The 17,161-nt window shown below is 39.2% G+C and overlaps 1 protein-coding gene across 1 annotated transcript in view; it reads right to left on the reverse strand.

Annotated features, from left to right (window-relative positions):
• plppr1 (phospholipid phosphatase related 1) overlaps positions 1–15,249 on the reverse strand; it is a 38,631-nt gene extending 23,382 nt beyond the window's left edge. Inside the window, exons 1-2 of the mRNA XM_062434820.1 lie at positions 15,186–15,249; positions 1,544–1,732 (exon numbers count right to left, since the gene is read on the reverse strand). Of these exons, the coding sequence (XP_062290804.1) occupies positions 1,544–1,732; positions 15,186–15,245 (249 nt within the window). The 5' untranslated portion in view covers positions 15,246–15,249. The remainder of the gene's footprint in view (positions 1–1,543; positions 1,733–15,185) is intronic.
• Between the last annotated feature and the right edge of the window lie 1,912 nt (positions 15,250–17,161).

A 17,161-nucleotide genomic window follows, 5' to 3' on the forward strand; every position in this document is an offset into this window, starting at 1 on the left:
GATATGTGTTGCCTGGTCTGGTTTGCTGAGTTTCAGTCAACAAGCATGGAGCAAAAGAGACACCTGCTGGCTGTATGCTGCTACTTCTGTATGAGGCATTTGTATCATGACTGCATATGCATTTTCCTACAGTATGTTCAAAGACATCCACAACTCAGGTTTAAACATCCACAGCTTAGTTAATAGCCTCCACAGCAAATGTTTTGACTTCTAATTTTAAGGAAAACACAAGTGGGCTGCACTACACTTAGTTTTACTGGTTTCTGGGCCCTTCCACCATGGATGCTGGGTCATTCACATGGCTGACCAATCAACACCAACCAACAACCATCGTTAACAGTTAACAGTGATCAGTGATCGTTTAGATCATTCACAATTAATTACACCTGTGATTTTCCAGCTATGACAAGTCAAATTGAATGTCATATCATGAAGGAAAGTCATGTAAAAAGTCTATTTATGCTAGTTTGTTGGTGTCCAAAATCCATACTACATACTAATTCTACACAGTAGCATACATATACATAGAATACTGTTTTAATAGCAAGTACACAAAAAAGTTGTTTACAAACAAGAAATTATGCAGTATGTGCAAGGTTGGACGTCAGTCACACTGCAACTTTGGAATTTCACTGCCAGTTAAAGGATACGTCACAATTTTTAATATTTTTCTCATGTGCAGAGTCAAACCAACAATGAAATGATTATGTGTGTGTATCCAATGCCTGATATATCTTGTTTTTCTGTGCTGTAGACCTCCATGTAGACTGTTTTGAAACAACTCTAACACACTACATACACGCACGCTTACAATTTATTTGTGTAATTACACACCTTCTGTCTGTTTTTTGTTTTTTTTTATGTGACAAGCCCTATTGATGTTGAAGAATTTTGTCAGATACACTTTCACTCAACCGACCTGATATAAGAAAGCCTGGCTGATGAATGGTGAAACATCCTCAACCCTGCATAACCACTGCTCCTTGTAACGCGTGACTTTCTTACTTTTACTCTTCACTGGTTACACGGAGATTGATGTTTTGTAGTGCGAGACAGCGACTAGCCAGTCAAAAACTGTATTAAGATCAAAGAACAGAGCCAAAAGTTCAGTCTGTAAAATCAGTGTCAATGTGATCAACTGACCCATGAAAATATATGAAAACAGTCTTAAGTCAAATAGTTTTCCTTGACATTTTTGGCAGAAACAGTGGACATAGGGACAACTACAGTTGGTTACAGACAGACAGGCTGCATAGCTGAATCTCAACCCTGACTATAATGTAAAAAAAGTAACTTAAGAGCACAAATACTCACAAATGTAAAATTAGAAGCATATTTTTGTGGTAAGTGAAGTCTGCACTATAATAAGTTTCAGTAGTGGTTACTTTGCTGTTTTAGAGGAAATTGGCAAGGCTGAGTAAACACAGGCAGGCCATATTTAATGAGTACTGTTTACACACCAGCATGCAGCAAAAAATCATAAAATTATAAGAGTTGTCCTCCATACTGCTGTGCAAATACACACAAAAAGAGAATTACTCACTATAGCTGTGGGAGCAGCAGCCACCACGCAGTAAAGGATGAGGGGGGGGATGAAGCTGGACTCCTCCATGCCGGGGTATGGCTTCATCAGGTCAGCATCATTACAGAAGAAACCCTGCACATGGACACTGAACAGGTCCGTGCACTCCATGTAGTAGGCCAACAACACTGTGCCGGACATGATGACAAGCTGGAAGAAAAACATGTTGGAGCGAGATGGAGGAAGAGGTTAGAGAAAGTTGAGGAGAGAGTTGTTATTTGTACATCCACAGAAGTAAAGGTTGTCCTCCTTGGTTCAGTTATCAGTAGTTTAGAAAGTCGATTTCCTTAAACCCCCTGAACATCACCCCTGTTCTCTCTTAGTCGTGATGTCTTTCTGACATAAATCCTCCAAAACCACATTTCTTTCTCTCTCTCTATCCTTCTCTTTCTCTCTCTGTTTCAGGCTAACTGTGGTTGTGAACAAGCACCCACCGCCATCACTTACCACCTCCTCTCCTCCCTCACCCCCTCATCCTTTTATCCCTCTAACATCATCTTTTGTCTCTGGCCTCCTTTCGCTCTCTTTCCAGAATCAGCTGCAGGCAATTTAGGTTTTTTATTTATTTTTTCCATGTATGGTATCTTAAGTCATTTATAACGACAACCAACACTGGCATACAGAATATAACACACACGCACACGCAAGGCTTTTTCATGTGGTTTCTGCATTTGTGCCATTCAGCCGCTAATATGCCCATATTGCTGCCAATCTAGCCAACCTCCTGGCATTATGCTGGAGTTTTATATCAACGGATGGTGATGATATGTTTTCTTATTTAAAAGCTATGGAGCTAGATAAAAGAAAGGCTCAATAACCGGCTGAGTCTGACTTCTGACCTCTGTGGGAAAGAGGCAGAATAGGCTGCTTATATTGATCATGTGGGAATCCATAAACTATCCGATTACTACTTAAATAAACATGATTCAACGTGTTATGTGCAGTAATGTTCTTTCACCTTTGCTAAAAAAACTGCAATCTGCCAAATTTTGGAATTTGTGCAAATATCTTGTAGCAGTGATAATAAAGTAGTATCTTGAGTTTGCTGTGAAACATGGTGAAGCCAACAAATTGTAATACATCTCACCAACACCAGGTGTCACTATGTCACTGCTAAAGCATCAGTGTTGCCTCAAAGGGAAGTCTCAGCACATGCATACAGTGAAATAATTCTCCTCAATATCTTACTCTGACATTATAAATTCCTTTTTAATTTATGAGCCATCACAGAAGGGTGTTTGCTTTTACAACAAACAGTTTGTATTAATTAATATAATTATTTTCTGCTAACACAAAGTGAGAATATGAATGTGTTTGTGAAAACACTGTGTGCTTTTAGAATTTAGTTTATTGGTCTTTTAAAAGTCACACACACAACTTAAAATACTGTATCCAAGACATCATAGACAGCATGAGCCAGATGGTGTGATTAACAGCAAAAAAAGAAAAAATATGGCTTGGACACACATGTCTGTCACCCTATAGCCTGATCTGGCTACTAAACCAAGTTTTCAGTTCACATTCTGGCTCCTTTGATGGCATTGAGCTACAGGACTAAGGCTGCTTGATTATGGCAAAATCATAAATCACAGTTATTTTAGTCAATATTGAGATCACATTTATTAAACACGATTCCTCATCCACTTTTGGGACATCATGCATTTATTAGACTTCTTAAATAGAGGTATTATCCTGCAGTGTGCACTTGAATAACCAGTTTACAGTCTGTTTTCTCCAGAAAGCTGAATTCTTGAATGTTAAGTGAATGAAAAACATGCTTTCTGAGTATAGTATTAGAGAAACCTGGTTTCCACAGGTAGATTCTACTCCTTAGAGCACACTGATGTCTGGTTTAAAATCAGATTTCTACCAGTAAGCATGTGCACAATGACAGACTGCAGACAGAGGAAGCATGTTGCTGAACGGCTGGATGTCAGGAGAGATCATTACACAGGGGGAAGTGTCCTTGTAGCTCAAATCATAATATAACAATGTAGACTGTAGATGTCTAAATAAGTCAGTTTTCCACCACTGAACATTTGACTGTTAAATTCAGACATATTTCGTGCTGAGGAAGGGCGCTGCTCTGCCTGTCTACAAAATGAGAGTATAATTACAAAACAAAATGCACAATAATCGATTTATCTTGATAATCCTTTTCTCATAATCGTTGGAAGCTATATTTGTAACTGAAAATGAAATTTGATTAATTGCATAGCCCTATCAGAGATTCAATTTCTTTCTTTCTTTAAATTTCTAATGAAACATTGCTACTAGATTGTTGTTGTGGAACTTTTGTAGTTGTAGATTTCCACCTTCATTTTCTATTCATACTCCTATTTTAGCAATAACTGTCGATGTTTTCATTTTCAGTAAAACCTTTGAAGAACATTTTTAATTAATGCTATTATTAATTTGGTCAGAAGTCAGATCAACAAATCAGTGACTTTTCTATCATATAAATATTGACTCCTTCTGTGCAGGACAGTAGAAATGTAATGACAAGCTGCATGTTAACATTAGCATCAGTAGCTTCACTCATGAGCGTGAGACTACATTTCACAAGCTGCATCTCAGACTGTTTCAGAGTCATAATAACCCACATTTGTAAGAAACCTGTATCAGACTGTTCATTTTTACTTAAAGCATTTAATTATCAAATGATGATTTGTCTCTTAAGCTACCTCATTATGAATGCACGAAGTTGGCAACAGACAGTTATTTTAAGTTTTCTTCGGTACTTGGAACAGCCTAAAATCATCCTCTTGTTCAAACATTCTTCAAATGTCAGTGTATGAAGTAAATCAGATCTGATATTTGGAGAAAATGTTTTGTGTTTCTTATGACTATGTCGCATGAAGTTTGTCTAATCAAAAGATGCCATGTTGTGCAGTGGCTATTATTAAGTTAAGCAATATCAATTACTGCAGTTAAAATTAAGTTGTTACCACCGTCCATAATTTTCAGTGGGTTTAGGGATATTAACTGTTGGTCAGATTAGCTGTTAATAATATTGGGTTCAGTCATCCACTACAATTAAAATAATAAAAACCTGTCAATGCTGTTTTAACTGAATATCAGCAATATGTCATTTCCAATTGTCTGACCAAAACTAACTATTATTTAATGCCAAACTACTTTATCCATGACAGAATATGTAAAGTGCGTGAACCAGACTGGACAATATGGCCAGTGGGTTGTAGACAGAAAAGACAAGAAAGCAACTGTATTTACAGAGGACAGGAGAAAAACCTGGCAAATATAGTCCTGCGACAGATGGCCCTGCTGAGATGTCTAGGTGTGTGTGCCTGTGTATTTGTGTGTGTGTGTGCTTCATTGGTTTCTATGCCATCTCTTATGAATAACACTAAGGTAGTTAGCCATATTTTTTACTTCATCCTGTCATTACAGAAGCACCCTGCTACGAAGAACACTTTTAACACAGTTCACATGTATTAACGACTAGTGCACTGAGGAACCCTAATACCTGGTTGCACCCCATATCTAGCCACATCGCTGATATACTAACAGCAGAGAGCACAGTAAAGGCACTCAAAATGAACAGAAATTACATTTTCAGGGTTTCGAATCATGCAAAAAGCCTCCATACATAGCCTATCCACACACAACATCCAAAATTAGATAGGATAGGATATAATTTCAATATTTCTGGTTGTTCCACTAACAGGTTCCAGCAGGGTAATCGGCTAACACATTATTCATAGCCCTGCTCTGAAAAATATGTAAAATCCTTTGCTCGCAGAAATGCCATGTAATACCTTGTGAGATCACATACCTAAGGATGTCATGTTTACAAGAAAACACCTGAAAATAGCTTGGACAGATTAATTCGAGGGGTGTACAGTAGAGCATATTTGTAGAATATTACTGTGATTTCATTTACTTTGACCTTCACCTTATTTGCATTTGAAAAAAAAAGAGCAAAGCTTGCCTCAGGCTCCATCCAACATCAACCCAAATATATATGAATTCACCAAGCTGGTTTCAGCAGTTAGGGTTGCTGGTACACCGTAATTGGCTGGTCGGGAACGTCAAAATACACTTGAGGAAGTTCTGGACCATTTCTTCTGTACTACATTCCTCCCAATGAGATTCTCTCCTCTAGGTCTCTATAAAAGCTCAAATATTTCCTCTATCACTCAACCACCACACCTCCATCTTCCTCTACACACCATAAATCATAGAAACTCATAAACAACCTGAGCCATTAGACATGATGAGTCATCGGGATGGAGCAAATGACCAAAAACAGGCCACCAGAGACAAGCAATTTCAGCTTGTTCAGTCTGATCTGATTCTACTCTTCTCTTGTCTCTCCTATACTGTACTGCTGCAGTCCTTACTTGGCTCTGAGTCAGACAGCCCTATAATTACCTTTTGATAAAGATGTTGAAGTGTGCCAACTCTACTGAAGAGAAAATAGTGGTGCAGTCTTAATGCCTAGAGGCCGCTTTCCATTTCTGTGACTTTTTCATGAGCTGGCTTTTCTGTGACACTTCTACACCTGGACAAGTGCCCCTTTTTCTTATAAAGCTTAACTTGTGGCTCTATTATATCCACTACCCAGCCCATGTCATGCTGCATTAGCTGTGTGAAGGGCAGACTGACAAGGCTGGCTGTCGTAAAATGGTTATACAAAGTTACTGCAGCATGCCATTATCCTTCTCCCTTGGAGGGTACAATTTACCACTTTTACCCAAGAGTCTGGCAGGGCATTTTGATGCAGACATCTACCTCTGTAATGTTTTAGCATGCTGACAGTGCCTTCTGGGAATGTATATCACTTCGGTGGGGCAAGAATTTCTTACTGCCTCCATTTATAAATCAATTGACCAAAGCCTACTGAAGGTGTCTAACACATTAAAATCTCAAAATGCTCTTTTAAAGTGAGACAATCTAGTCTTTAAAAACAAGAAATAACACAGTCTTTCTCTAACAAATGAAATGCTGAATTCACAAGGAATAAAACACCCCTTGATTAGTTCATTATAAACATTTTTTCTACACTTCTTCTAACCATGGTGGCTAATAATGCTAGCACAACATAGACGCCGTATTGCTGTGTAATTAACATTACCAAGTCAGTCTGCTTACTTAGAGGATAACTACACATCATAATTATGCTAGCTCCCGCCATCCAAACATATTTTATAAATGCAACTGACCATGTCACTACCCGATGTGAGTCGCTACCTGATGTGAGTAACACATGCACAGTTGAGTCCGCCAAGGTCCACCATACTGGACAGTTATGTACGGCAACTCTGCTTGGAAAAAACACATTATTCATCCGACTCAATCGCGATTCGTGAGAAATATGAACTTTTGAGTGCTTTTTACATCTCAAAGATTATAGTTTATCTTGTATTTTAAATATTGTTTTGTGAGCTGCAGCACTGTGATAAGAGTTATTTCTATGTTTCCTCATGTTGTATGTGTATAATGTTAATCTAACAGCAGCAGTAGTGTTGTTGTAGTAACTGCAGGGCTCCAGCAGAGGGAGTGTAGAGCGGTCAGTCATTACACATGTGACCAGAGGAAAGTTTGTGTGTCTGTGTATTTTTCATATTAATACTCATAAATATTTCCTTTAAGGACTTTTAAAAAAAATATGTAGTCTAAGTAAAAAGAAAAAAGTCCCAGTCACATCAGCCGCTAACTCAGATCAGGATATATAAAAACGGCTTGTGTATTAATACTTCTCTGGTTACATACAGATGTACAAACTTGTGTTGAACTTCTATTGTTTCTATACTTTGTGCGGCCTCCCATCCAACTGCTGAAACATGTATGAAACACATCTATCCAACGTATAACAGTAGTTTGTCCAAGTGGTGTTGCCGTAAGTAGCAGTCCAAGATGGCCGACAATGGCAGACCCGACTGCGCATGTGTGACTCACATCGGGAAGCGACAGACCACCACTTAATGTAATGTTAGCATGAATAATTCTGTAGAGCTGGTAGTCAGAGCTAACCTGTCATGAGCAGCTGCTGTCAGACTCTCCGTGTCCACGCTGGTAACACTGGGAGTCCAAAGAAGCTTCTGTAGTCACTAGAAGCACCTTCATGGTCCTTTCTGTGTGGTACCTGTGTTGTAGCTGGGCTAGAGGCTCTGCTACGAGAGGCTCTCCGGTAGGAGAGTGTCAGTACATAGCCGTAGCCCTTCTATTTATCATGGCTAATGTTACCGTTGTCAGCCTTGAATATCTTATTAAACTCAGAATATAGCAAATTTATCAGCAAGTCCACGTGTTGTGTTTACTGACACAGAAAAGGATGTGATGTAAGAAAAATACCTCATAACCTTTCCTAAATGTTTCAAAACCAAACAGACACTTAATAAGCTAATTGTGAGCAGAAATAAAAGTTTTTACATATAAAATATGTAGGTAATATGTGGCTGTGGTTCAGCAAAAGTAACATTCTCAATTCAAATGAAAATGTATGAGGTGCATTGGGGAACCATCATGTTAATGTCATGAAATATGATTTTGTTAGGCTGTAAACTTGTAATTCAACACAGCCAATTTAATCATAATAAAAAAATCAGAGGCAGCCCAATGAAATCTTTACCCATCACTCCCTCTTCCCCAACACTCCAAGTCTCTCCTCTTTCTCTCCTCCACTCCAGAATCCTTTACTGCCAGTCCTACCGTCCATCTCCTCCCTCACAGCATGAAAACAACCAGGGAAACGTTATATAAATCCAACACCAAGTCTTAAATGTTCGTTTCGCTGTCATGTTGTGTTAGTAGACTGGAAAAGAAAGACTGACATAAATGGGCATGTTCAGCTGGCTTGCCTGGCTTTAGAGCATGATATTACACTTCTGTTGTCAAACTTAATTAGACATGTGATGGAGAAGACATCTACTGTCTGGTTTCTGGGTTTTTTCCTAACATTTATTCCAAAAAGCTATGACATAATGATGAATAATCAGCTGTTAAATTTGAGCCCCAAAGCAACATGCTTCTTTTACAATTTTCACTGAAAACCAATTACAAAACACTGTTAAATGACTTCAAAATTTTAAAATTCCAGCATTAACAAAAGATATTTAATCGCTGCATCTCTTGTGGATTGAAGGCCTAAGGCATTCTGCTCTAAACACATGCAGTGCATTCAAGCAGGTGCACCAGACTGGAGTCTATTTTAGTCGCAAGCTATGACAGACAGTCCACTTCTGAAAAGAGGGTGAAAACACAGCACACATGAAATGTAACTGAGCCACTAAGAAGGTTGTGGTGGCTAAAATAGGACATTCCCTTAATTCTTGAGAAATCTCAGTGTCATTAGATATTGATTGAAAACATCCAGAGATCAATCTTAACTTGAATTTGAACTTGATTTGTGTTGATTTCATTGTCACTACGGACTGCAACTGCACCGTTCTATCTTTTATTTCATGCATTGACTCTGTACCTCCTGCAGTGGTTTGTGTGTTTTATTCATCTTATTGCATCACTTTTTCATTTCTCATAAAGGTCACCAATCCCCTATTGAATCAATAATAAAACTATTCCTGCAGATTGTTATATTATATTTTTATGAACAATAATTTATTATGTGGAGTTTATATGTAACAGTGGTTGATGTAGCTATTGTGGAGTCAAGATTGTCATGCTAAAACCTATTTTTCTAAACCTGGCGACCTCGTAGAAATCCCACTGCTTAACTGAGCCAACAGTATAAGCTCTCCTTCACTCACAGAAAGAATATGGAGGTCAGTCCCCGGTGCAGCTCAGGTGCTGACTGCTAAATGAACTGCAGCTTTAGCAAATCAAGAGCTACATGTTCACAGGTTGTGGCTGAGAATTCAATGATAACTGCAGCACTTGTTTATGCTGCACCATTTACTAAATAAATCTATACATCTAATTATGTTGTTCCAAAGTGGTTCAAATGGTATTTTCAGGCCTCTTTATCACACATGTATTAGCCATGTAATACTCTTTGTCCCTCATGGGATGTAGGACCATTCATATATTCATAACAGTTGGATATTTTTCCCATGAAACTCAGATTCAGGCCACAGGTAATTTAAAATGACATATTGTGGATCCCAATATGACAACAAAACAAGTGCATTTTAATGAGTGCGGGTCACAGATAGGACACAATAACCGCCTCACCATACATAAACGACTATCTACATTACCTGCCATATGTTCAGCTTTAAGTCAAAATCTCTAACCCCAAGCATCACGTACTGCTGGCTTATTTCCTGTCTAAACTGTCTAAACAAAACTAACAGGTTTAATTAGGCTGTGTGCTGTTCCAAAACTAGACTTAATCGTGATTCCCCAGATAAAAGCCCCCTTTTAGAATCCCCCAAGTAAAAATCACATTGCGTCGGTGCAGCCCAGAGAGAGAGACAGAGCAACATCAAAAAGAATCCCTGTGGAGATTTTTTTTTTATGCCTTTGTTTTTGAAATAATGACAGCCCAGCACATTATTACTAAGGCTTAACATCATGATGTCTCCATAGCAGTGGAAGAGATGGAGCCTGACACTTTAAAAAAGAAGAAAAAAATGATCTCTGAGGCTGACTGTGCGAATCTTACAGAGTGATAGTCAAGAGATTGGTTATTTTCCTTCCAGGCTGCTGGTGCTGTTTTGAGAAGCTTTATTTATGCAAACAGTGAGCACAACCAGGTTTTTCTGCACAAAACCTAAAAAGTCTAGGTGGTCTTAGTTAGGTTAATGAAAGCCTGGGGTGCTGTGTATTACATAATCTCATCCAGAGGGAGGTGTAGGGTATATCCGCCCCCTATTCTTCAGTGTTCATTTTATATAGCTCTTCCTTTAATTAATTTCTCATAATGTCTGCAACATCACCCACACCCCTCACTTCATTGTACTTTCCTCATCTTCTTCATCTCATCTTTCTTTCTCCTCCCTTGTGCCCCTTCCTTCTGTTGCACTCTCATCCTATTCTTATTTTTATCCCCCTTTCATCTCACAGTCGTCTTTACTTTTCGCTCCCACACTAACGGCAAATGGCAACAACAAATGATGCTCTTGAGGTTAAGTAACAGATGAAAGAAAAGCAACAAGTTACATGACTAAATAAACAAATCACCAAAAATAAACATCCTCCCTGTCACACTGCCTAAGGCACTTAACTACACAGCCCTGCTGCTCCAATCGGGGCGCTTTGTCTCGGTCATGTGACAGCACTGTCCCTCTGCCTTGCTCTGTTTGTGACAGGCGGGGTGAGTAAGAGAAAAGAGGGGAAAAAAGAGGGTGGGGGGGAGAAACAAAGAAGCAGGGGAAGAGTGAGTGAGGGGCACTGAGATGGAACGATACAGAGGAGGATGGAGCAGGAGAAGGAGGGGAGGAAGATCTCTTGTGACACCATGAGAAATAGGAAGAGATGAGGGGAGAGATTGAGGGAGAAAGCAGGTTCAGTGGAAAGAGGAGGGGTGGGAGAGAAATGAGGCTGTGAGGATGTGACAGAGACATCAAAGAAGGAGAGGAGAGGAAGAGAAAACAGGGATGGGCAGAGTGAGACAGGGACACTGATAGGATGCCTATGAGAACTAAAGGAAGGGTAACTGATAATAGAGTAATGAAAATTAAAAAAAGGTTGCTCAACACGCTATTACAGTCTTTCAGGAGTCTGCTGCTGCCTATGATCTGCTGCAGTATGGAGGAGACGTGTATGGTGTGAAACTGTTTATTAGATGCTAACATTGTGAGGTAAATTACTAAGCATTCAATTTCACGGTGTTGTTTTGTTTTGTTTATTCAAAACCAGGTTACACCATAGGTATAGGTGACAATTCATTATCTAAATGTATAAACTTTCATTGGTATGACATAAATAGAGTATTACCATGTGTTATAATTCACAACCACACAAGTACTACACCTACACATGAAGGATTCCAAGCTAAATATGATTGTTTTAACTAACAACATCAGCAATTTATTTATTTATTTATATTAAGTAACACTGCTATATGCAGTATGTTTTCTGGTCTATGACACTAAACTGAATATCTTTGGGTTGTGGACTGTTGATCAGGAACAAAACATTTTAGGTTGGCTTTCGCGCTTCAGGAATCAGTTATCAACATTTTTCACCATTTTCTAACATTTTATAAACCAAACAACTAATCAATTAATTGGAGACATAATTGACAGATTCATCTATATTCATCTCTAATCTAATGTAAACATTAAACAGCAAATCCATTAGGATTATTCTAATTCTATTTATACCGATATCACAAAACAATGTTGATTAATATATAATAATGCTAATACCTAAGTATGTATCCTGCATCCTACATTTCCCATGATGCAACTCAATTGTATCTTTTGTCAGACCCTTCCTCTCTATAATGGTAAACACCATTGTCTTTAAAATGAAATTCCCACAGCTAAACTTAACTTAAAATTTGGTGAAGTAGCCCTTTAAGAAAACATTTGAACTGAACTTGAAAGTCATCATGAAGAATGATGAGCGACACTGTTAATGTTTGTCTTTCCCTTATTTTCCACACTGATAATAATTGATGTAATGAAGAAATATAACAGCCATTACAGGGACATGTAATGATTTTAATTTCCCCATGCTGAATAAAATCACCAAACCCTAGCAGAGCTTCACCAGTCACCAATAAGAGCTTGCTGATTTGCTTCATTCTGGTTTAAGCAACCTTGAAGGCACAAATGTATCTATGGTAACAGTGATGCTTCCAACTGGTGGGAATAAGCTGAAGCAGCTTTCCACAGGAACAGAGGGATAAAACCGATTTTAACAAAGCCTGAGTATGATTCTGTCGAGGCAGACCCCTTCTCCCATTATATCCCAGACACTTTTCTTGAACTCTACCTCCACCATCCAACCGGATGCTCTGCATGTTTGGTAACCAGTGCCTGTGCGAGCAAATGTTCTGTATCAGGAAGAACAACAAAAGAGACATGTCTCACTGACAGACACCGTCACTCCATCCTGACAGTTTCAACAGCTCAGAGTTGGTGTCTCGCTAAAGCAAATAGGAAGAACCAGTGGAATTAATACAAAGCACCTGAGGTAAGAATTTAAAGAAATACTCATTTGTATTGTTGATTTGATGTTTGTACTGTTGAATGCAATGCTCTCAGTATTTTTTATATATTTTTTTGGATTTTATGAGATACTTTTAACAGTAGGCCTATTTATGTTTTATATTTTGAATATTACAAGCATAACTTCACATTGATTATTGATATTTTGTTGTTATAGTAAGTGCTCACAATGATATTTTGATCAAACTAAACATGTGCTTATATTAAAATGACATTGTGGTAATACAGCCCTGCTTATCTGGCCTGCAATGTCTTTAAGATGGCCCCTTCACTCATTGAGTCTGACAGCCCTGACCTAGATGTTGATCTGCGGCTGTTGTCGCCAACGTAATTAACAATTACCTATTAATCCCCCTCTATAGTTAAACATTCTAATTAAACAAACTGCACAGCCATGATTAGCAATGTCCAACTGAGCATTTCATGCTGAATTCCAGCCAAGACACTTGAAAGCCATAAATGGGTAAATCGCTGCAAAATGATGACAGGATGTCCAACAGAAGGACTTTCTACAGAGGCTGGAGGACTCTGCGATGATTAGTCATGTGTCACAAATCAAAATAACATTTTACAGAGAGGATGGTGTTTGAAAAGTGTCTGCATCCACTTTTTATGTTAATGGTAGCTATACAGGGGGATTCTCACATGAGCTAACTTAAAATCTAGCTGTGTAGGAATGACATTTTCACCCCATTGGAGTGAGATTAGTAATGGGGCAACACTGTGCAATCATAGCATGTATGTCTGATCTTTCTGCTCTGATCTTGTACCTACCATAGTTATCTGTCCTGAAGTCAAGTTGGTATAGGAGGGTTTAAGTACCTACTGAATTTAGCTCACACCTTATGTTAAATTTATCGGTGTCAAGCAGAAAATCCTTTGCCATCTCTACTTGTTCAACAACACAAAGCTCTATTTAAATAATTGATTCCTGACTAATCAATAACTGAGGGTGTCTTTGGCAAACATCTCAGGTGTGAAAAGAAGTGCAGAATAGTAATCTGATTCTTACATAAGAAGCACAAAGGCAAAACATAGGCGATCAATCCATGAGGCTGCTCCAAAAGCAGCAAGGTGCAACACCCTGAATCTACTTATCTTATTTACTTATTCAGTCATCTCTGAGGACATCGCACCAGTGTAGCAGTGTGACAGTGTCATGATGGAAGGTTGTCAGAAAATATGAGTGAGACACAAAGGTCAGTCTAAAAGAAGACGTGAGATGAAAGCAAGAAAGAGGGCATGACAGTGCACTCATCTGAGACTGTTAGGCAGGTTATTTCCTCCGAGAAGCATTGGTGTGTGTGTGTGTGTGTGTGTGTGTGTGTGTGTGTGTGTGTGTGTGTGTGTGTGTGTGTGTGTGTGTGTGTGTGTGTGTGTGTGTGTGTGTGTGTGTGTGTGTGCGCGTGGATGTGTGTGTGAGTGTGAGTGTGTTGTTGTGTGTGAGTGTTAGGGCTGCATGACATTGAAAAAAAAAAAAATGTTGCTGATTTGCGCTCCATCCCAAGAGGCCAACTTCGCTCGCTAACTTCGGGGCTAACACTTCCCTTCACCTTCACTTTAATCAGCAGGTGGCACCAAGACACAGGAACTTAGCTTAGGTCTTGAAGATGTAGCATATTCACTGCCATTTAATGTTAGCCTACATTGCACTGTCATGTTCACAGCTATACATGAAGTCACAGACCAACCCTGTGACAGTAACGGTTTAACTTTTAATCAGCAACGGGACAAACTGCAGCTGATAACAGAAATACACACACTGAAAAGCCACCTCGCAGAACTGAACGCTTGCCTCTAGCATCCAGCAACATTATCTGTGACAACAGCTTCGTTGTGTGCGTGTTAACTGGCAGGTGATACATACGCACAGCCATCAGTTCTCCGGTGCGATCATTTTTAAGTTGTGGTGGGCGGCTACTGGTGCCTGCTTTAGTTCTTTGATAAAGTGATGAAATGAACCCCTTCACTGGAGCACATCAAAAGTTGTAGCACGACATATCTGAGTTAATTTGCTTTATATGACATCAAGCATCCTGCAATGTGACTGTTGCGCATGCATACATCGTGATGCTGAAATGATATATTGTGCAACCCTAGTGTGTGTGTGTGTGTGTGTGTGTGTGTGTGTGTGTGTGTGTGTGTGTGTGTGTGTGTGTGTGTGTGTGTGTGCGTGTGTGTGTGTGTGTCAGAGAGAGAGGAAGAAAGAGAGAGAAAGCAAGAAGCAATGCAAGGCGTCCTGAGACATCTCTCTGATTAAGGACTTTCAGCTGACATGGTAATTAAATATGGAGGAGAAGCACAACTCTTACGCACACACACACACACACACACACAGCTCTCCACTCATTCAAACACTTCACGCTCTGGTTAACTGTGTATAACATTAAACTGTCACTCAAATGCCAGGATTAAAAATCTGACATATATGCATGATTTTTTATACTTTATACATAAGTGCAGATTAGCACACACACACACACACGCGCACAGCCTCTCACCTCTACAAAGATGAAACATGGGATGATGGAGTAGCTGCGCAGGGTGTTGTTGGACGCCATCTTGTCTCCTGTCGGGAGACTTCTCCTCTCAGGATTCACAGCAGCTCACTCTGCAAAGACAGGAACATGAAGTGTCAGTGCTGATTACCTGATTATGACAGAAACGCACCAATGCTATTTCTAACCCAGACAGTAGATCTTTGTTATTAGGAGTACTCGCTGAAATATAGTATTGATGAGAACCACTCGATAATGACCTACAGTTGGGGAGTGTGTCTTTATTGCAGATTATTACATTTCAAATACTTTAATTACACTTTTCTAAACCTCTGTCCATCTATCTGTAACAGAATAAAGATAAAAAACAATGAGTGGGGTGAGGCTTTCTTTCATAACAGAGCGGCACTATGCCAAAAATCACATTAACTGTGATTTACTCTCCACAGAAATGATGAACAAAGCATCATATCTGGGAACGTGACTCAGAAAATCATCTCTAGCCTATCTATCCATTCATATCTGAGCTGCTTATCTTGGGTAGCAGCAGCAGAAAAGGACAAACTGAACAGCTCAAGTGTCTTTCTAAGGAAGTCCCAGAGCAGCTTAGAGATGAAATCCCTCAGTCATGTCCAAGGTCTACTTTTCGTTCTGCTTCCAGTCAGTTGTGCCCATAAAAAACTCAAAAGGGAGGCAGACTAGAGTTATCCTGAATAACTGCTGTAAATAGGCCTTGTAATGGCAGCTGCAGAGAAGTATCTAATAGCCAGGTTTGCGGGGCTCATCACCTTCAAGGCAAAGAGAAGGTAATGTCAGTTTGACAAGGGGCAGGCAGGCCTTTGTGGACCTGTGCAGTGAAAACTGGCAGGTTTCCAGATGCAGATTAAAACTCTTTAAAGTCTAGTTCATGCTGTGCTCTCTGTTGCTTTATTATTCTGATGATGACATTTTCATCAGTTCTTTTTTTGTATTCTAACACACACACATCTGATTCAGTTAAAGCTTCATTTGTTCCATCTTTAAAAAGCACTGAGTCCAAATTTGCCCTCAAGAGATAATATTTGTTTGAAACATATTCATTGGATTCATTAAGACCAGAGCAAAAGAAATCAAAGATTCACTTTAAACTACTTCCTCAGGTTGAAAGGAAATGTCATTTTCATCTGAAAATGATTAGTAATGCTTGACTGTAAGATTGCACATATAGCAGCTGCACATACTGTACATACCATCTTTAGGCGTCTGTGGCCAACTAACAAGCTGTATAAGAAACCACTGCTAGAGTACCATCTGCATTCACACACAGTATCTGGCAGTGCTCCCGTTCTCCCTCTGTCATCTTGTTTTACTGCATTTCATTATACTGCAGCTTCTAATTGTCACGAACAAAAACATGCCATTTCCCAAAGGAAAATAGCACGCTTGTTAGTGACAGTGGGAATTAAACAGAGATATGTGGTGAAGAAGAGAATAGTGGAAAGAAACTGATGCATTATTTGCTTTTATGCCGACAGAAGTCCTGTCACTGATTGGAGAATTGTTTTCAACTGCAGAGCGCTGACAGAACAGATGTCATGAGTGAGTGTGTGTGTGTGTGTGTGTGTGTGTGTGTGTGTGTGTGTGTGTGTGTGTGTGTGTGTGTGTGTGTGTGTGTGTGTGTGTGTGTTTTGTGGACATCCAGAGATGTCAGTAGTAATTGATTTATTGGTATTGATTAACAAAACTATAAGCTTCTGCAGATAACTATATTATGTAATCATACTTGAGTCCCAATTAAAGAGTGATGCTCCTGATTTGAGCTTCTTGCTGCCTACTGTGCAACTCTGAATAATGAAAGGCAGCGAGTGTGGAGTGGAGGAGGTTTGTTGTTGAGCCAAGTCGGAAAGTAAAGGAGCCGTGGAGTGTTTCAAATTCTACATATATAGCACTTTTTCCCCCTTTTATTCCCAACTCATGTTTTTTGTATTTTTTGTACAAGA

This window comes from Scomber scombrus, chromosome 15, assembly GCF_963691925.1.
Source record: "Scomber scombrus chromosome 15, fScoSco1.1, whole genome shotgun sequence".
In the NCBI taxonomy this organism is placed as follows: domain Eukaryota; kingdom Metazoa; phylum Chordata; class Actinopteri; order Scombriformes; family Scombridae; genus Scomber; species Scomber scombrus.